Source organism: Lepidochelys olivacea, assembly GCF_965140295.1.
Source record: "Lepidochelys olivacea isolate rLepOli2 genome assembly, chromosome: 1".
NCBI classification, from domain to species: domain Eukaryota; kingdom Metazoa; phylum Chordata; order Testudines; family Cheloniidae; genus Lepidochelys; species Lepidochelys olivacea.
The window spans coordinates 21,974,350-21,996,403 of NC_140411.1; the positions used below are offsets into that span (position 1 = coordinate 21,974,350).

Genomic DNA, 22,054 nt, shown 5'->3' on the forward strand with positions numbered 1-22,054 from the left:
CATAGGGCTCCTAAAACACACGTGAAACTTTGAAATTGTGTTTGATTAGATAATTCAAAAATAGCTTGATGGATACTAATTACAGTAATAACTTGCTTCTAGACCAGGTCTTTAAATGCCATATTACTGCTCAGAGGTTGACTTCTATTTTGTAAAATGGACCCAATTCTACTCTCAAATGTTAAATCAATGGGACTAGTAAGTAACTGAGGACAATTGGTCCTCACACCTTTTTATTAGAGTTCCAGTTATGTTATATAACCTTTTGCAAAAGAGTTAATAATATTCTCTCTATGGACCAAGGTAATTGCAAGGCTGGTCAAAAATTTTCTGTTTCATGCTGTTTTCTGACAGAAAATTGGGTTTTTGCTTACATGACTTTGTGTGTGAAATGCTCCTGCTTTCCATAGAAAATTTCAATTTTGTTGTCAGAAAAACCAAACACTCACAAATTAAATACTTTTGCTGAAAACTAAAATATTTTGGTATTCCAATTTTCCACAGAAACAAATATCATTTTTGACTGCCTCTATTAATCACACTAAAGGGTACCGCCTTGACACCATTAAGACGACTTCATTGCCAAACTTTCACAATTGCATAGATGATTTGGAATGGGTTTTAAGAGTGACCAAGTAATAAAAGGTTTTGAACACTAGCCATGAACAGTGTCTTTTCACTGATTACTCCTCATTAGAAGAAAAAGTAAGAAAAATGTTACGCAATAGCCAGAATCCTACTAGAAAAATGCAGAACAGCATGACTCAGATTGCGGAGATGATTTGTCTTGTCTGATGGGGAAAAATGTGAAAATCTTGCAGGAACTCCACTCCTCCCCCATGCACTTGCCACTCACTTCTTTTTCTAAATATCACAGTTTCCTTAATCTCTCAGTTTTCTATACAGCGTGTGACAGGCTGATTGTGTCTGGAAGGTAGAATGTGGTGGGGTAGACCTCCCCCTTTCTGTTTCATTCGATTGGATAACAGTAGGGAATGGGTGTGCTACAACATTTGCAACACAAACAGCAATGCAGCGCCATTGCGCTCTCCAGCAATTTTCTATGTGCTTCCCATATATTTACAGTTTTCAGCTCTGCTTCCCACCCCCCTTAGCAGTTTCATTTTACCAGCTGGCAACGTAAAGCCAGACAAGTTGGCATGTCAGCACTTATCTCACTGCATATTAGTGAAGTAACTTGCACATCCTGTCTGATCATACAAACATTTGGCTTCTCAGATTCCCCATCTAACCCACAATGGCAGTCCTGGTGAGGAGCTTGTTTACAACAGAGTTGGCTCCAAATGCAGCTCAAGCAAAGTTCTAGTGATGGGGCTGTGTCCCCCAAGTATCCAGACTCCAGTGGCAAGAACAGAATTATTCATTGTGGGAGACCTTTTGTCCACTGGGAATTTGCTTTTCCCCTCAGCCAGCTTCTAGTTTTTTCATTTCATTTAAAAAAAACGTAGTAGGCAGGGAGGAGTGTGCCGGTAGGACTGAACATTTCATAGTTTAGACCATAGGTAACATTTTCAGACGTGCCTGTGTGAATGAAGAGCCAACCCCCTGGATCTTCTATGAGATCTCACTCACTCAGATGCCTTTGAAAATTCTACCCTCTGTCATTTTGCTTTCAAATGGCATCTAGATTTCTTCTTTATCCCCAGCAGACTCCTATTTCTCCTCTATACCCTCCTTCGTTTCTCCTCATGAGTCCCAGCCTTCTGAAAATCAGGCCCCTTATGGTATTATAAATTGGGCTCCCCAAATCACCCCAAATGGATATTTTCCCGGATTTCTTATGCTTTTCTATGGTTTGGGCCCTTGACTAGAGGACAGCTTGACTTGGCAATTTAAGGAAACTGGATTTGGTATCGAAGAAGGGGAAGGGCTGCTGCTAAAGACCAAGAGTGGCAATGGCCTGATAGATTACCCTCATTCCAGGTAATCTGTGCCATAAGGGATGGTCCTCTGCCTCCTACCAGTGTTGAAGGTTCTAGAGCCTCTGCATATGAGCTGCTCTACGGTGTGTCCTGAGGGTGTCTGGTTAAATCTGAACTGGAGTTCTTCAGACTGATGGTTGCTCTGGAAGCCTTGGAGCTGTGAAGAGACTGTGTCAACTACATCTGAGGCCATGGCAAGCCTGGGCTGCATAGGAATCTCATGGCTAAACTACAGGAGAGCATTTCAAATCAGAGGAAGATAAGCATTTGTATGCACTAGGAGCCCTGGCCCTGGACAACCAGGCAGTCCCTTCAAGGAACATGTAGATATCACGGTCACTGGTACCTTATGCACAGTTATTATTTAGCAACAAGTAGATTTGGCTTTTTGCAGTGTCCGAGAAACCCCCATTTATCTCTATTTTAAATGTTTCCCAGTTGTGTTCTGCATCTGTGCCATTTTGGGGATTGGCCTCATTTGGCTGCTGGATGGTGGGAAATTAGGGCTCCTTCCACCTGAATCTGATGACTACTTCCCACTGCACAACAAAAGACACTTGGGGCAGGCTTCTGTGCACCAGCACATGAGGTCAGAAGCACAGAGTGAAATAACACCACTAAAGTTCCCGTGAAAGGCTATATTTGTCTCTGGCCACCCTGCCTCAATGATGTGGGCAGTGAGTCATTGGCACTGTGTCCTGTATGTGCCCCTCCCCGCGCCTGCTTGTGGTTAGTCTGTGTCTCAGTAGCCATAATTTACTCAGAGGGTGTTTGCTGAAGGCAGCTGAGGAGTGGGGAAGGAAGAAACTTTTGGTGTTAGTGGAGGGACTCGAGAGCCAGGTAGGAATAGACTGAATGAGACCCAGAAGAAAGTCTCCATGGGAGTGTGCTATGTTGGTTTGCCCTTGCCATTTAGCATTTGTATGCCAGTCAGGCTGCAGCAGACCCGCCAGTGTGACCATCTGTGTGGGTCATTTCCAAAGTTTGGGTGTCAAAGCTGCTGGCCACCCAGGGCTGCGTGGCCATGTACCCAGCTGCAGATGTTAGTGAATTATTAGCATGTGCAAATTGGCCCTATGGGCACAGCCCATTTCTCTTGGCAGGATTGCTTCATCTACTGCTTGATAGCAAAGCCGATCCCACAGAGGGCTGAGAACACTCCCCTTGTCACCACAGTTGTGGGAAGACCAGCCCTGAACCCCCTGTTATCTGGGGTGGCCCCAGCCAACACTATGCAGTTTGGATACCTTCAGGGCAAGATGGGTCCTACCCACCTCACCCAGGACAGAGGGGAATTGTAACTTTGCAGAGAACACCTGCATGGCTCCTGCCTCCTTCTCCCCATTAACCATCCCACACCCTGCCTGCCCCTCTCTTTCACCCCTAAACCTGCACTTATGACAAGCAGCTACATAACCCACATCAAGTGAGCTAGTTACCCTGGCCCATGAGGCAATTTTGGAAATAGATTTTGTGCGCCAGCCCCTGAAGCCACATCTACTTTCTGTACATACACACTCAACCTGTTCAGCCACCCATCTGGAAGCCCCATGTACTCTCTCACTTGCACTCTGGAATAAGCACATGAATGGGTATTTGCACCCATGCAAATCATGGAAAATTTAGCCTTAACGAACTTGCCCAAGGTTATACAGAAAGTCTGGGACAGAAGATGGAAAAGAAGCTGGGCCTCTTGACTCCCAGCCTTGTGCCTTGATCACAAGACCATCAATCCTTCCCCAACAGAGGACACAGCAAATATTAAGCTGGATTTAAAGGAGATCTTCTGCAGTTTCAATGTGCCGACAATTTTCTTGTAGCTCTGGCAATTGCTTTCCAGGGAATCATTTTCACTACAGGAAAATAAAAACTAGTCTTTCATTTCTGAATGGAGTAAAAAAATCTACTTTGCTGAAACAAAGCAATGTTTATTAACAGTAACTGCCTGCTACACACTATATCAAGACAAGTAACTGTGTGGTTTGAAACCAATGGTAACCTTAATGCATACAGGTACTTAACCCAAGACAAGTGCTCTGTGACTGGTGAACAACTGCATACGCTAAGCAAACAGCTTGATGCAGTCAAATAAACAGATTGATATTTGGAGAGTAACCTAGTTTTTTTGGTTACCTTTTCTCATACAGACAATCGTGTCACATTTTAATTACTCATTTTGTGCTTTTCTCACCACTTTTTGAAAAATGTTTGAAATATTCAGGCAATGTTAAGTGTCATTAATACATTTCAGTATCATTAATACCTGAATATTTCAATATCATTAATTGATGCAAACAATCCCCATTAAGGTCTTGATCCTGCAATCTGATTCATGCAAATGGACTCCATGCCCGTAGCGGTCCATCTCTGTGGCTCAAATTGCATGATCGTGGCCTCAATTTGTAAGGAATGTTTGAGATTCGGGGTAAAGTTTCCAAAGGCCTAAGGCCCACCCTACTTTTCTGAAGGTGCAGTCTGCACTTAAGAGATTGGCACCCTGGCAGAGAACTTGCACCTTGACTCCTTTCTTTGCCACTCAGCTGCTAGTGCAAATTGCAAGTGCACAAGGGAGGCCGGGCTTTTGTGAATTTGGCTCTTGTGGAGTAGTTTTCCTTTTAAAAGAGGCATCAAGAAATGCCATGATTATGCTGAGCCATCCCTGCTGAGACTTTACCCAATAGTACCCAAGAAATCTAAATTTTCGTAAACCTTCCCAAAGTCAGTTTGGTTTCATTTCCTAGAAAGCGTTCAAATTAACAAAACTCATGCTCATTAGCTGCATAAGGGATACCGTTTCTCTTTTTACAGTTTCGTTCCCGAAATATGGTTAGAAATTTGCATTTCAAGCCATTTGCTCCAATAATAATCTTCTTTTTTTGAAGTTAAAAAGAGCAGCAAGGAGAGAAAAACAAAACAAAACAAGCAATGCAACGTAAAGAGCCCCAAACGAAAGCAATAACTTACTGTAGCTACTTTCGCTATCGCTGGCATTAGAGGAAACATGTTCTGCAAGAACAGTACAGCAAATTAAAGAATATAACCAAGCACCGCAAAGCAGCTAGAACTTAAAAGATCTGCCACATTCATGCAAAGGTGAGTGTCCAGAGTGGAAGTAAAATCAGTGCAGCAGCTCCATCTGAAAAGCCCAGATAACTCATACCAGGAAGATGAAAGCTTTATCTCTTGGTATAACAAGAAGGGGGCTACACACCTGTGGCTAGTAATGTCTCTGGCAGTGGCATGTCTCCTCCTTGATGAATTGTATAAAGGGGCAGTGACATCCCAAACATCTCTATGCCGAAATACATGGCAGTCCATTCATACTTCCCAAGACTTATAGGCTAATTATGCAAAGACCTGGGTGTTTCGGCAGATTATTATTAATTATGAATAATGTGTACAATTAATGCATAGGAACCGTTCTCATTACAGTTAGAGCTCTTCTTCCACCCTTTGTGCCGATCATTAGTCATTGTGCAAGGTATCTTAGTCAGGGTTTGCCAATCAATGGGTTTTACCATATGTTTTATTTTTATTTATGTAACGCACACCATAAAGCAAGAATACCAGTTATGAAAATAACAGGGCTTGTCAGAACCTTTTTCAGACAGTACTGGCAGTTACCAAGATTAATGCCCTCAAGATTTGGGCTGGGGGAGGGAGGGAGGATCTTTGTCAGAAGCAGCCTGGATGCAGCCATAGGAACATAGGAGTTACCATCAGGATGCTGAACTGCGGTTCAACTAGTCCAGTATCCTGTCTCCAGTACTGGCTCCTTCAGAGAAAAGTGTAAGAAACCCCATAACAATACCCACTCCCCCTGGGGACCTCAACACTGTCTTCCAGAAATATCTTGCCTGCCTGGACCAAGGGGAAGGAAACTGTGTTTGGAAGGGTTAGGAGTGGGACTGAGAGGGGTGGTTTATGAAGGGGCAGTTGGCAGGACTAATGTTTTTTTCCTTTGTGCTTTTGGAGTGAGCCCACCAACCAGGTAGCTCTGGGCAGGTATCACTGGAACTCAATAAGGGCATGAAGAACTTTGGACAAGCTCATCATATGTGGGAACTTGGGTTGTCTATGGACATCCAGGGCCTCTAAGGTCAGATGGGGTTAGTCTTTTGGTCATGAGTTCAGACATTCAAACATGGCGGGGAAAATCTTTGATCAGAACATAGAAGATGGCAGCCAACTGGAACTGCTTCTCCACTTGCAGCTGGCCCACAGCCCTCCCAGATGCATCTAAAAGATCCTGGTCATAGTTTATGGTTTTTGTTCCATAATGCTCATTTACTGGGGTGGAGGGATAGGAGACAGAGATGAGTCCCCACCCCAAAATTGGTAAAAAGTTAATATAGGCCCCTCTGGGGGACTCAATTTCATCCTCAATTTGACAACACCATTAAGGTTGGTTTCCTCTTTTTAAAGGATGCCAGCTCCTAGCAGACATAGAGGGTACAATTGGCATAATGATCTGTAGTCACTAATTTTGGGTGGCTTCATTTTTGGTGCCCAGTTGAAGAGATGTATTGACTTAATTCAACTGGTGTGTTAGATGCAAAGTCCTATGTGTGTCTACAGTTGGGCACCAAAAAACTGAGCCACCCAGAAGGAGAGACCATTTTTGAACATTTGGGCCATGATGTCTATACAGCTGCATGGCCTGCTCTTCCTCTGGAGTTTATATTGTTAAACTAATGAACATGTGGCCTTGGGCCACTTTTTCCAAGCATCATCATCAGCTGTACGTGTCCTTGGCAAAGTCTCCAGAGCACAAAAAAATTACTGGTAAAGACTGTTAGGAGCTGTCAAATATTTCTGAATTTTGCATTGTTGATGGACAGGTCTGGGCAGCTGTTGGCTTTTACAGGAAAGATATTCACTGAGCAAGATGCATATCAGACCAATCATAGTCTCATAATTAGATGTGATTGGATGTAAAAATCTAGTTCCAGGACAAACAGAATGTGCTTCAGCAAAATAATGTCTTACGCCAATATGCTCCTCAAATGAAAAGCAGGTGCTGTATGTAGCCAGCATCCACCACAACATAAACCATGCCTTGCTGTGGATAGAGCCACAAGGAGGCCAAAGGAAGACTCTGCAGTCTGAGCTCCTACCCCATCATGTATGAATGGGATTGGGGTACTGAAAATCAGTGGGCAGGGGGCATCGCTGGCAACTGTCCTGGGATCCTCAGACTGGGGCATCCATTCAGAGGTGAGGCATGGAAAGACCTCGCTCCTCCACAATATTCCTTGGGCTCCTATCTAAACTCACACTGTTACTGCCTGCCCACTTGCAGCTGGCTCATACCCTCCCACTAAAGGGAGGCAACTCACAGAAGTTAATACTCCCCAGAGAGAGAGAGAGAGAGAGCAACAGCAGAATCAGCATTTATGGCCAAGGTTGTTTCCCCATGGGCCTGTCAAGCGACAATACCACAGAGAGCACCCTGCCTCTCCCCTGCCCACCCCCAGCGTACCATGCCCTCCTCCAAATATGCACAGCTGTCCATGTGTTGAGTGGCACTGCAGAAATGGGGGTGGGGTGGGGAAGGAATGATAATTAAAAACAATCATGGAAAACATTGGTTTTAGGGTTTAGTAAAAGGTTCATTTTTACATTTGGAGCAAAATTTATCCTGATGATATCTCTTTAAAACCTATACTTACAGACTCGTAGTAATAGTAGCACTTGTTGTTGTTAACACATGTGGTATCAGATTGATGTTTTATACAGAATCACGAAGGCCTCTACTAACCAATAATCTACAGCCTCTCATAAGGCTGTGTGCCATTAAAAATGATGTGTTGGTTTAATATACATGATACATGTACTATCGGGGTGGGGCTGCAGGGATCTAGAATTGTGCTGATAGTTGAAAACTAGCTTCAGTATTAACAATGGAGGAAGTTAGCAAATAGTTTGCAAGCACAATAAAATGGTATATTAGGGAGACCTTTCTTTTTCCGGGCAGAGGTATTCAGTAGGGCTTTATCTAATCAGATGGACCCTGGTTCATTTTATGCAATGCAGAGAAGGTGCTACACGCATTGCTATCATGCTTTCCGTAAGCTATTCAGTCACGGCAAAATCAAAATTCTGCACATCATCCAGAAAACTAGCATTGTATAACTCTCCCTCTGCTGTTCAAGAGATTAAGTTTTCACCTTTAAAAAGGAAAGCCAACCATTATATGACTTAACATGTCAATTAAAAAACCCCAGGCATTTAATAATCTCTTAAAATGTGTGCATGAACGTGCATTTTTGTGACCAAAATCACATACAGAACAGTAGGTGATGCAATGTAACATTCACATACATTATGCCTCAATTAATCAGTGTCTTAAGAAAAAGAATAAGCATTGAAGGAAGAAAACAGCCAATTCATATGTAAGTAGTATTATTATGCTGGACTTATTCAGGGCTGGATACAGCATACTAATGTAGTTAAGTACATGGAATTCAGCTGCAAATAATTTATTTCATTCTATGCAATTTCTCTAGAAATAAATTACAGGAAACAAATTATTTTTGAAGAATCATCTGGCAAAATGCTGCATTCTCTATAATACCAATTCCTGAGGTAGGATCACTGCATACCAGAAAAAGAAATTGCTCAAGTGTAGTGACAAAGGATTGGTCGCTAATGGTGACACAGATCTAAAATTAGTTATGGAGAAGGTTATGTCTTTCCTCGCCTGCAAATAGTTTCTTCCATTAACAGCAACCTACTAATCTACAATCTGGCAAAGTAACAAACACTCCCATGCAAAAAGCTGAAAATGCAGAAGCGGCAGCATAAATAATTTTCTATTGATCTTCTCAAGATGTTTAAATTTCCCTTCATATCAAGATGGATTGCTGCTCAAAGGCGCATTCTAGGCAGCAGTACAAGTTCTAGGTATGCTACTGTCTACAGAATTGTCATGATGGGAACAAAAACTTACTGTTAGAAACAAAAGGAGTTATTACATCAGAAGTAAAAGTGTCTGTTTGATTCACTATATGTTATTAAATATTGTCATGCAGAACAAAACAACTGAAACATTTTTGGTGCATTCACAGCTGGGTAACAAATAAAACTCTATCTTGTGCATGCTGGGAATGGAAGGTCCTCAGAGAAGGAACAAAAGCCAAAACAAAAACAGAACACAAAAAAAAAAAGTTGAAGTGACCATTCCTGGGAACTTACTCAGAGTCTTTGTTCCATAACCGTCGTCACCTAATCCGGGGATGTCCTGCACGGAAGTCCCCAGAGAGAGCAATGAGAAAGGAAGAACAGCCGCAGAAGAGGAAGGAAGAAGTCAGTGGAGTTGAAATGGATACTACCATGACTGACCATGCAGATGGAGCAATCTGGATCCCTGCTTTCTCTTTTTGAAACAACTTTAAACCCACATTCCACAGTAATGTTCCCCAATGAAAAAGACAGTGACCATTATGTACTCTCTGCTGCTACAGTTAAAGAAAACCAAAACCAAAAAAACAAAGAATCCTTAGCAGATCAATTTTCAGGGAAAGAATATTAAGGGAGAGGGGAAAAAAGCTACATTTCTTCTGATATAATATCAGCATACACATTACATTATTCTGGATACTCAGAATATATAATGTAGGCATGCAGTGAGTGACCAGATTCTATTAAGAGGATTACCATTGCTTTAACTTTACTGTTTAAAATTAGAAGAAAACTGATGAGAAATAGAAAAAGTCACCGAGTGTGGTTTTCAGTTCAGGATTAAAACACTCAACAAAGTGATCAATGGTAATCAACAAGGAGATTAGAACCATCTAGATTAAGTCCAAAAAGTAGTAGACACAAAAATGATTCTGGAATGTTTGTGGGGGTTTTTAAACCAAAAATAAAATTAATGTAATAATTTAGGAGAAATTGTTTTTACATCAGTTTGGGCCAGTTCTGGATTCGAACATTTTATCTAGGAAAGAACTGGATTTAAAACAACAAAAATAATCAGCAACATTTATGAAAAAGGGAAGAAATTTATACACTGAACTCTTCCAGCCAGAAGCCAAGGTCACTGCTTTATCTTACTCTGAAAAGAATGTTTCAAGGGAAGGGAGCACCAGCTGGATCCAGACTGCAATCATACATTGGTCACAGTAGTAATACCTCACCTGCCTGCCTTTGATATTTGTATGCCTAGATGTGTGGGGTACTGGTGTCATGCGTGTCACCCATTTTTGTGCTGCATGTGACATCATCTCCAAGAGGTTACTTACGTTCTGGATCACTTGTTTCCTGCTCACTCTGCTCCTTGCTCTTGTAGAATGGGAATTTTCGTGAAAAGATGAAGTTCTTTTTACGCTTGTCATTGAATGACTGTGAAGGAGAAAAGGCATGGGGCAAAAACAGGGACGTCTAATTGTTGTCACACTCATGCTGACAAAACAACTAGTTTGTAAAAGTGGAGAGAACTGTAGTGACTCAAACCAGTCAAAACCAAGTGGTTGAAAAGAATTAGAAATGATTTTCAATAGGATTGCAGGTTAAAGGACATAATGTCTTGAAGACTGATCAGTTTTATTACAGATGGGCTCAAGCCACAAACTTCAGATCCAGATTTTGAATCTCCAAAGCTTGGGGTTGTTCCAATAAAGAGTTTTGGTTTAGCCCATTATAATGATAGGATCCATTTATAACATTTGGATCCAAATATGGTCATGGATTCTGATTTCTCCCTCTCCTCCCATCCAAATTTCAGGGGTGCTTGGATCTGGGGTTTTGGTTCAGCCTCTCCAGGGCATGTCACCTGAGAAGTGCTGAGCACCTGCCACTCAAATTGAAGTCAATGGCAATTGTGAGTGGCTCAGTATATCTCAAGATCAGACCACTGATCTTTAATCATAGTAAATTCTGCCCAGAATTAATTCACTGTCTAGAAAAGAGTAGGCTGTACAGGAGAAATCGAAGAGGTCCATAGATTCACTTTCAGTAGACATGCACGTTCAACTCTGTGCCAATTAAAAATACATATTTATTTTTGGCAGCTGTTTCAAGTTCCATAAAAAAAGTTTTATTTCCCCCCCTTAATTTTGAAATGTGTGAGGTACAATTCAAAGACTTGTTCAAGTAATCAAAGGGACAATACTTTCATTTTAGTTTGTACACCATTGTCATTCATTAGTCTTGGTGCATATAGTTTCAGTTTTATATAATCTAGTAATTGAATTCTGCTGCTGCACAATATTTCTGAGCAATTTCAGCTGCATATCCTGCCAAAACTCTACATATGGCGAGTTAATACTTAGGTGAATGGTCATTTTGTGTGAAAAAAGGTGTTATTTTTGTACACAGCTGTAAGGCTTCATCACATTATATTAAATCGTAGCAGGATATAGGCATTAGGCATTCAGTGCCAATTTCTTCTCATCTCACTTAAGCAATTAATCTAATTTCTTTGGGACTATTTGCATGAATAAAGGAACCAGGATTTGGTCCTAAATATACAATTAAATAAGGTCAGCAGCTGATAATATAATTTGTTATGTTAACAGCATAGAAGGTGTTCTAGAATACAACAGATTTCTAAAAGATGTGAAGTCAAAAAATTTAACACTTAAAAAACCTATGAAAACAGGTATTTTACTTGTGTCACAAAAGTTTCATGCCACTTTTACATGTCAAGCATATTTAAACTTTAGTAACTGAAAACAAAAGAAAAAAATACACATGTAGAATAAATGATCCATGAATATCTTTCAAACATTCAACCTGAAATTAATGTAGATGTCATGCACAAGTAATACAGACAGCATGCAAAGTCAAAACAATTCAAACATGAAAGAAAGCCAGGGACTAAAAATATGAACATGACAGATTACAGTAATTTGTGGGTGAAAACGGGGTCGACATGCAAATTACATCACTTAAATGGCCTGCAGGGTAGAATGGAAATTAAAATGTGTTTTCTGTGATCACTTCTTTTATCTTTCCAAAGCAAGGAATGTAATATGTTAACATTTCCTGGGTTATGAAAATGTTGTTTGTCATGATTAATCCAAGTTTGACATAATAATATACTTTTAAAGGAAAAAATTATATATGCAATAATACCTCAAAAACCAAAGTGGTCTAAAATCAGTCATTTCATTACCAAATGCCTTTTCAGTTTGGAATTGAAGAGAAGGTTATCAAATTGGTATATAAATATACTGTGGTTCATAGAAACATTAAGACGAATCACCATTCTAGTTCACATTTATAAAAGATATCCTCTTTATGAAAATTATTCCCCTCAAGCAATCTATAGCAAAAACTGCAACAAGTACATTTCAACCAGAAAAGTGTTGTTATTTTTTTACTTCTTATGCAATATAGCATGGGACAGCTAGAAGATCATTCTTCTTAGCATATTAAATTATTAGAAAAGACTGCTTTTTCATAGAGAAAGAAAGTATGGGGTTCACAAATTTCCTGGCTTAAAATTCCTAATATGACATTAATTAGGCATAAACCTTGTTTTCTGGCTCCAAGAAAAGACACCAGTATAACAAATGTGCTATCCTGCTATCCACTCTCCCTTAACCAAATGCCCATTGTGTGTCCAGTTGCATAGTATTGGATTTAATACCTTCCATGTTGTGACAGATATTCAAATAACTGTACCAGGATAATACTATAGTTTTTTTGACCTTAAAGAATTTCCCTGTTTTTTTTTGTGTCAATAACATTTCTATAATCAATCTGTTTTTCTCTATAAGGAGCACTAAAATATGTTATTTACAAATTATTGTAACACATTCATGTGAAGCTAAACAAAACATCTAATTTTTAATCTAAAGATAAGGAGTACTTGTGGCACCTTAGAGACTAACCAATTTATTTGAGCATAAGCTTTCATGAGATACAGCTTACTTCATCGGATGCATACTATGGAAAGTGTAGAAGATCTTTTTATATACACACAAAGCATGAAAAAATACCTCCTCCCACCCCACTCTCCTGCTGGTAATAGCTTATCTAAAGTGATCACTCTCCTTACAATGTGTATGATAATCAAGTTTGGCCATTTCCAGCACAAATCCAGGGTTTAACAAGAACGTCTCGGGGAGGGGGGGGAAGGGGGAAAAAACAAGGGTTTTAACTTAGTAGTTGGTGATAAGCATTGCAGAATCCATCAGGACATTACTCTGACAATTGTATATTAAGAGAGATCATCCTGTCTTAGAAAAACCCTTCCCACTACTCAACTAAATCACTCTTGAATTCGGGTGTCTTTGCTAGTAAGTTTGATTCCGTATTCTCTGTGTAATGTATCTATACTGTACTGGAATGAGAGACACGGTCTTGATGGAATCTAATGTCTGTATCTTTTTCAGGGTAGTTTTGTAGATGGGAAAAGCTTTCTTTTAAAGAGATGCCTGAAAAGCCATTGTGGCTTCCTAGCACGTTCAAAATGCTTTCTTCAGTTAGTTCATTCAACCAACCTGATAGCTCCCAGAGCACTGAAAAGTCACATTGGTATCAGGGAGTGGCTTTTAGAGTTGGAACACATAATCAATGTCACCTTTTCCCACCATGTTATAACAATGGTTTGCCTTTACCTGACAATTTGAAACTGCTTTGCAAACATTAAGTCTCAGGAAATCCCTCAGAGATGGGAGCATTATTACACTCATTTTACAGGGTCCTGTGGCTCGAACAGTAGTCCTGGCTCTGGGAGACACAGATTCAATTTTCCACACCTCTGAGCAACATAGTCATACCGACATAATTTGATAGCGTAGACCAAGCCTAAAACTGAATTTTGGTTAGAGCAGGCTCAGATCAAGGTAAATCTGCCAGCCTGGTTTCTCTGTGAACCTAGAGATTTGGAAATTGGGAACGCAATGAAGAAGTACAAGCCAGATAAAAATACCCAGATAAAAAAAAAAATTAGTGGGGGAAGCAAAAGTGTATGGGAATCTGGGAGGCAGTGACCATGAGTTGGTTGAGTTCAGGATCCTGACGCAGGGAAGAAAGGTAAGCAGCAGGATACGGACCCTGGACTTCAGGAAAGCAGACTTCGACTCCCTCAGGGAACGGATGGCCAGGATCCCCTGGGGGACTAACATGAAGGGGAAAGGAGTCCAGGAGAGCTGGCTGTATTTCAAGGAATCCCTGTTGAGGTTACAGGGACAAACCATCCCGATGAGTCGAAAGAATAGTAAATATGGCAGGCGACCAGCTTGGCTTAATGGTGAAATCCTAGCGGATCTTAAACATAAAAAAGAAGCTTACAAGAAGTGGAAGGTTGGACATATGACCAGGGAAGAGTATAAAAATATTGCTTGGGCATGTAGGAATGATATCAGGAGGGCCAAATTGCACCTGGAGCTGCAGCTAGCCAGAGATGTCAAGAGTAACAAGAAGGGTTTCTTCAGGTATGTTGGCAACAAGAAGAAAGCCAAGGAAAGTGTGGGCCCCTTACTGAATGAGGGAGACAACCTAGTGACAGAGGATGTGGAAAAAGCTAATGTACTCAATGCTTTCTTTGCCTCTGTTTTCACTAACAAGGTCAGCTCCCAGACTGCTGCGCTGGGCATCACAAAATGGGGAAGAGATGGCCAGCCCTCTGTGGAGATAGAGGTGGTTAGGGACTATTTAGAAAAGCTGGACATGCACAAGTCCATGGGGCCGGACGAGTTGCATCCGAGAGTGCTGAAGGAGTTGGCGGCTGTGATTGCAGAGCCATTGGCCATTATCTTTGAAAACTCGTGGCGAACCGGGGAAGTCCCGGATGACTGGAAAAAGGCTAATGTAGTGCCAATCTTTAAAAAAGGGAAGAAGGAGGATCCTGGGAACTACAGGCCAGTCAGCCTCACCTCAGTCCCTGGAAAAATCATGGAGCAGGTCCTCAAAGAATCAATCCTGAAGCACTTGCATGAGAGGAAAGTGATCAGGAACAGCCAGCATGGATTCACCAAGGGAAGGTCATGCCTGACTAATCTAATCGCCTTTTATGATGAGATTACTGGTTCTGTGGATGAAGGGAAAGCAGTGGATGTATTGTTTCTTGACTTTAGCAAAGCTTTTGACACGGTCTCCCACAGTATTCTTGTCAGCAAGTTAAGGAAGTATGGGCTGGATGAATGCACTATAAGGTGGGTAGAAAGCTGGCTAGATTGTCAGGCTCAACGGGTAGTGATCAATGGCTCCATGTCTAGTTGGCAGCCGGTATCAAGTGGAGTGCCCCAAGGGTCGGTCCTGGGGCCGGTTTTGTTCAATATCTTCATAAATGATCTGGAGGATGGTGTGGATTGCACTCTCAGCAAATTTGCGGATGATACTAAACTGGGAGGAGTGGTAGATACGCTGGAGGGGAGGGATAGGATACAGAAGGACCTAGACAAATTGGAGGATTGGGCCAAAAGAAATCTGATGAGGTTCAATAAGGATAAGTGCATGGTCCTGCACTTAGGACGGAAGAACCCAATGCACAGCTACAGACTAGGGACCGAATGGCTAGGCAGCAGTTCTGCGAAAAAGGACCTGGGGTGACAGTGGACGAGAAGCTGGATATGAGTCAGCAGTGTGCCCTTGTTGCCAAGAAGGCCAATGGCATTTTGGGATGTATAAGTAGGGGCATAGCGAGCAGATCGAGGGACGTGATCGTTCCCCTCTATTCGACATTGGTGAGGCCTCATCTGGAGTACTGTGTCCAGTTTTGGGCCCCACACTTCAAGAAGGATGTGGATAAATTGGAGAGAGTCCAGCGAAGGGCAACAAAAATGATTAGGGGACTGGAACACATGAGTTATGAGGAGAGGCTGAGGGAGCTGGGATTGTTTAGCCTGCAGAAGAGAAGAATGAGGGGGGATTTGATAGCTGCTTTCAACTACCTGAAAGGGGGTTCCAAAGAGGATGGCTCTAGACTGTTCTCAATGGTAGCAGATGACAGAACGAGGAGTAATGGTCTCAAGTTGCAGTGGTGGAGGTTTAGATTGGATATTAGGAAAAACTTTTTCACTAAGAGGGTGGTGAAACACTGGAATGCGTTACCTAGGGAGGTGGTAGAATCTCCTTCCTTAGAGGTTTTTAAGGTCAGGCTTGACAAAGCCCTGGCTGGGATGATTTAACTGGGAATTGGTCCTGCTTGGAGCAGGGGGTTGGACTAGATGACCTTCTGGGGTCCCTTCCAACCCTGATATTCTATGATTCTATGATTCTACCCCCTACTGCTCAGTTTCACCAGATGAGGGTAAGTTTTGTTTAATACTTAGAAATGTATATTTTTGTTTCTATTTTTAACATTTATAAATATTTATATGAACATTTGTTTAGTGACAAACCAACTGATAAAACCTTTAATGCCACTTACTATCCAGGAAACCTAATTTTAATCCTGAATGAAATAGAACAGGCACCAAAAAAAAATCACCAAAAATCTACAGGCGAATTAAATCATGAGTAATAAGCAACATCGGTTTTAAAAGGACAAATCTTGCCAGTCAACTTGATGACAAATTTGGATTAGTTTACAAAATGAGTGAATGAAGTCACTGCCGCAGGTGTTGTATATTTAGATTTCAGCATGTCATTTAGTATCTCACAAAAATTTACTCTTAAAATTCACCCATTGGTTTAGATGTGAACACTGCCTTATGGACTGAAAATTGGCTGAAGACTCAAAAAGAAAGTGTAGTGATAAAGGGCAAAGTACCAAACTGGAGGTAGTGTTCCCTTGGATTTTGCTGGGATGGGTGGTGTTATTCTTATTTATTACTGATATTACAGGTAGCTCCTAGAAGTCAGTGCCCCATTTTGCCAGGCGCTGAATCTCTCTCACAGCCTCTGCAGTGAATTCATTGCAATGGCCTTATCTTTCTTGAGTACTCCTTTAGCAGCTTGATCATCCGGTGGCCCCACTGATTGTTTAGCAGGCTTCTAGCTTCCGATGTACTTAATATTTTTGCTGCTAGTTTTTGAGTCATTGGCTAGTTAGTCTTCAAATTCTTTTTTGGCCTGCCTAATTATACTTTTACACTTGACTTGCTAGAGTTTATGCTCCTTTCTATTTTCCTCAGTGGGATTTAACTTCCAATTTTTAAAGGGTGCCTATTTGCCTCTAACTACTTCTTTTACTTTGTTGTTTAGCCATGATGGTATTTTTTGTTCCTCTATGTTTGGGGTAAACATTTAATTTGAGTCTCTATTATTATAAATTTTAAAAATTTTCCATGCAGTGTGCAGGCATTTCATTTTTGGGACTGTACTTTTAAATTTCTGTTTAACTAACTTCCTCATGTTTGTGTAGTTTTCCTTTCTGAAGTTAAATACTACTGCAGTGGGCTTCTCTGGTGTTCCCCCGCAACAAGGATGTTAAACTTAATTATATTATGGTCGCTATTGCCAAGCGGTTCAGCTATACTCACCTCTTGGACCAGATCCTGTGCTCCACTTAGGACTAAATCAAGAATTGCCTCGCGTCTTGTGGGTTCTGGGACTAGGTGCTCCAAGAAGCAGTCATTTAAGGTGTCAAGAAACATTATCTCTGCATCCCGTCCTGACGTGACATTTACCCAGTCAATATGGGGATAGTTGAAATCCCCCATTATTATTACTGAGTTTTCTAGTTTTATAGCCTCTCTAACCTCCCTGCGCATTTCACAGTCACTATCACTGTCCTGGTCAGGTGGTCGGTAGTATATCCCTACTGCTATATTCTTATCATTGAAGCTTGGAATTTCTATCCATAAAGATTCTATGGCACAGTTTGAGTCATTTAAGATTTTTATTATATTTGACTAATGCTTTCTTTCACACATAGTGCCACTCCCACAACTGCACAACCGATTCTGTCATTCCTATACATTTTGTACCCTGGTATTACTGTGTTCCATTGATTACCATCATTCCACCAAATTTCTGTGATGCCTATTGTATCAATATCCTTATTTAATACCAGGCACTCAAGATCACTAATCTTAGTATTTAGACTTCTAGCATTTGCATATAAGCACTTACAAAATTTCTCACTTTTTAGCTATCTGCCGTTATGTGATGTCATTAAATGGGACTCTTTCATTTGACTGTTTCTGATCAGATCCTAACTGTACTTTATCACCTTCCATCCTCTCCTCCTTACTAGGATACAGAGAATCCCCATTAATAGATCCTCCCCTAAGGGATGTCTCTTTCTGAACTGTGTGCTCTCCCACACCTGTTGTCTTTCGCCCTTAGTTTAAAAACTATTAGGACTATTCATCTATATAAAGTTACTCACACTGCCTGAGTGTTTGCAGCACCAGGACCTAAATATTCATAACTTGGCTAAGTGACAAGCAACGTAGGACATCATCTTACAACTATTTGAAGGATGTAGAACAACAAAGATGGAAAGGATTTATGCAGTGTGGTAACAGCAACGAAGAGTAATGGGATAAAATAAAGAAAGGGGAAATTTAGATTCAACACAAGAAGAAACTTCTTGACAGTGAAATCAATTAGAATGTGAAATAGTCTCCCCCAAAGGAAGGGAAGAAATCTAGAATCACTTTGCACATTTAAAACAAATCTACTAATAATAAATACTCTGAGGAATAACACTGCACTTGAAGGGGAGAGGGGGAGAGGAAAGAACTAGATGATCTACTAGAAACTGGAGCAGAAAAAGGCCTGAGATTCTGTAATTAACTACCCGCACAGCCGTCACGAACTTGGGCTTCATTCCAGCTCAAGCTCCGAGTTAGACTATCTGAGTCACTGCACTAAGTAATATGGTCACTGTGTAGTTCTCTTTTTTATGGTGCTCTCTACTGCTACAAAATTTAATTGGCATTATTAAAAATTTGATTTTTGTTTTGGCAATATTGTGCCAAGCAGATTGGATAATTCATTTCAAGGGAAATAAGAAGATGGCTTTTTAGTGGCATTCTACGCTCAGGTGCACCATGGAGATGTCTCCCTGTAATTCCATAATGATGAGCAATGAGTCTGCTTTGTCACAAAGCATCAGCAGTTAAATTTGTGTGCATATAATGAGAAAGCATTGGCATGCTGCTCGCTTGTGTGTGCTCATGGCACTTCATATATCTTGCAGTATCTGTTAGAAAACTTCTTTTCATCTTAAATTTAGTTTGGTTTTGGTCAGATGTTTTCCTATCTCTTTTTCATAATTCCTGATGATCAGGAAAGCGTTGATTTGCAACTGAATATTGGTTGTTCCTTAGAGTTGCAAGTGAAGTTTACAGCATTGATTTCCATTACTCAATATTTTCAGTTAATCTGATCCACTGGATAACATGTTATTAGTCATGTGTGCTTTTACACAGAACCTGCTTCTCCCCAGTCTTGCACCTTGTGTTAATCATTTATTACCACTACACTTGGGCACTCACCTCACACAGATGTAAACAACAGTGATAGGCAGTGCAGAAACAGGCCTATTGTGTATAGAGAATGATTTACATAAGGAACCTTATTATGCTGCCTTTTTGGAGTGTTGGGTAAAGAGAGACCTTAGGACTATATGCATCAGGTTAAGAATACCTTACTGCACATTCAAAGACTGTCAGTGGACTAAAACTTTGATCCATCCAGTGTAGAGAAGGTAAGTATAATTCCGTTCAAGCATAAATTAAAGTTGCATGATTAAGCAATTAAATTAGGAAGAAATTAAGTTACGCAAACAGGGCTAGGTTAATAGGCATGACAGGAACATGACAGGTGCCTGGCTCCTGGAGTCAGGGAATCAGGTCAGATTCTCATCTCTCAGCTTTCATTTAAAACATTTGTATTTTTAGACTTCATGGGTGTGATCAAAAGGTTTAAGGGTTTAAGCCAATTTTTAACTATTGGAGATCAGGGTCAGACCTATGTGTGTGTGAGGGTGTTCTTATCCCACATCTCCCTAGTGTAGGGTTCTTACACCTTCCTCTGAAGCATGTGGTATTGGCCACTGTCTGAGACAGGCTAATGCACTAGATGGATCTTGGGTTTGATCCACTGTGGAAACTGCTATGTTCCTGAAAGTTTCCAAACATGGCCTGAGAATAAATGATGCAGTGACACTTGCCTGAGTCTGCAGCCTAAAACAATAGCACTGAGAAATATGACCTGCACTATTCATCCCAATGAGGTAGTAACTCTGAAGTCCACTGCTCTTGAGGGCCTCCCACCAAAACCAAACTAATTAGTGGCTATTTTAAATACCTTGACTTAAATATTACTCTACGCACCATGCATTTTCTTTTCAATCAGTGGCACAGATTTCCTTAGATGCAGTTGAGAATATGAGCCAATTAATATTAAGTTAATTTATCTGTGCATACCACAGCCTTAGGTTTAATTCAGGATATGAGGTAGCAAGCTATAAAATTAGCATGCACATATAGTTAATTTAGCTCAAACTTCCTTAGGTGCGGTTTAGGAGAAGAGGCAGCTAACTAGGATGATAACTGAACTGTGAATTTAGGTGTTCTAAATATGGCCAGCAAATTTTCAATATCACTGTATGTTATAATTAATCTTCAGTTCCCCATATAAAGATATATTGTATTAAATGACTTTAATGAACTCTCTCTCTGGCATATGCAGATTTGTAAACAATATTGAAAAATGCTACACACCTGTATCTTATATAAAAATAGTGCAATATGCTACACACCTGTATGTTATAGAAAAATAAGTTAGTAATATAGTGTACGATCTGAGCAACAGTACGACATCCTGCAATTAACCATCATGTGATTAAAGTGCTGCAGAAACTGTAAACACTTGATCAGAATGCATATATATATCTATATATCTATAAGGGTGCAGAAACGTTTTGAGTGCCACATTGAAGTTGGCCTTTGACTGTTTAATCTTACAAGCTGCCTGTATGCAGAATAGTTCTTCCCTATGTGGATCAAGTCCATTCTATTGTGGGTTTTTTTGCATTTCTTTTACCTTCCCCACATACTCATATGTTGCATTTTGTTTCATATCATTTATGCTTTCCCTGTCCTATGCATTAATACAATGGAGCCCTATCTGGATTGAAAACCCTCCCTGAGAACAGTTCTTTTCAAATAACAATAATAAACAAGTTTTCATTTTTTTTAAATGCATGAAAATATTTCTATTGGTCTTATGTTCAATAAGAGCCTGTATTTTCAAAACATACATTTGGGCCCAAATTTGACCTGACAGTATCCCTTTAAGGTTCGCAGAACTATTTCATTATTAACACGAATCTCTTTTAGTCATGCCGACTCCCTAGAGATGTCAGGGGTGTACATTGAAACGGAAGACTCAAGTCTTCCTTTACTTTCAGCTGCAAGCTTGGCCCAGCAGAATGTATTATTAAATGATTGTATAACTGTATAAAGTGCTTTGAGATACCCTGGAATGATAAGAGACTAGGCATTGAAATTGTTGTGGCTGACTGCTATTCCATCACCCACATTTAATTTCATTACTTCAGCAAAACAACAGGCTAGAATGTTGATGTCAGCAGTCCCTCTAATATTTCTGGCCAAAGCAATGAGAGAGCCCAAAGGAGCAGGGCAAGGAAGGAGAGGTGGAAGCAAGAGGCAATGAATGGGCTTAGGACAAAGCTTAGAGTTACTCAGAGCCAGAGACCTAGAGTCAACTTCACCACTGGCTTACACCAGCTTCTGCTGTCATAAAGCAGGGAGCAAGGATCTGGTGGATGCAAAGCCTGCTGGCGAGGGGTTGCAGTGGAACAAATAAGACCCAACTTCTCCTCCATCAGTTGGGCCTAGAGGTGGCCAGCACAGTCTGAACTGTGGTGCTAGCAGGGGACAAAGGGTGGCCTGGGTGGTATTGAGATGTGCTCATTCCATGCCTGCCCACTGCAGCCTCCATCTGTGTGGCACCCAGGGAGCCTCTGGTGGAACTTAAAGCTGCCTAGCAGAATGCCGGGAGAGAGGGTAGGGGTGAAGATGGTGCCTGTATGTGCAACTAACACCTCCCTGTGCTGGGGGGTGGGGCGTTTACCTCAGATCTCTGGCAAACAGCTCTAGATGCAGAACTGTCAAATACTAATCTCCTGGGTCAATAACAAACATGAGTCAGAAATCCCAGTGCAGCCAAGATCTCTGCTCTGCACTTTGCTTCTTATCATCTCCATCCACTCCTTCAGGCTTCTGTCAAAGCAC

The 22,054-nt window shown here is 40.9% G+C and overlaps 1 protein-coding gene across 13 annotated transcripts in view; it reads right to left on the reverse strand.

Annotated features, from left to right (window-relative positions):
* DLG2 (discs large MAGUK scaffold protein 2) overlaps nucleotides 1-22,054 on the reverse strand; it is a gene marked incomplete at its 5' end in the record, with an annotated part of 1,505,837 nt that overhangs the window by 18,703 nt on the left and 1,465,080 nt on the right. For 5 of the 13 annotated variants that reach the window (XM_084617709.1, XM_084617710.1, XM_084617701.1 and 2 more), the window contains one exon: nucleotides 9,141-9,186. In XM_084617709.1, coding sequence (XP_084473835.1) covers nucleotides 9,141-9,186 — 46 coding nt within the window. Of the gene's footprint in view, nucleotides 1-4,907; nucleotides 4,950-9,140; nucleotides 9,187-10,189; nucleotides 10,290-22,054 lie in introns of all 13 variants that reach the window. The other 8 variants (XM_084617703.1, XM_084617705.1, XM_084617699.1 and 5 more) reach the window with 3 other exon arrangements.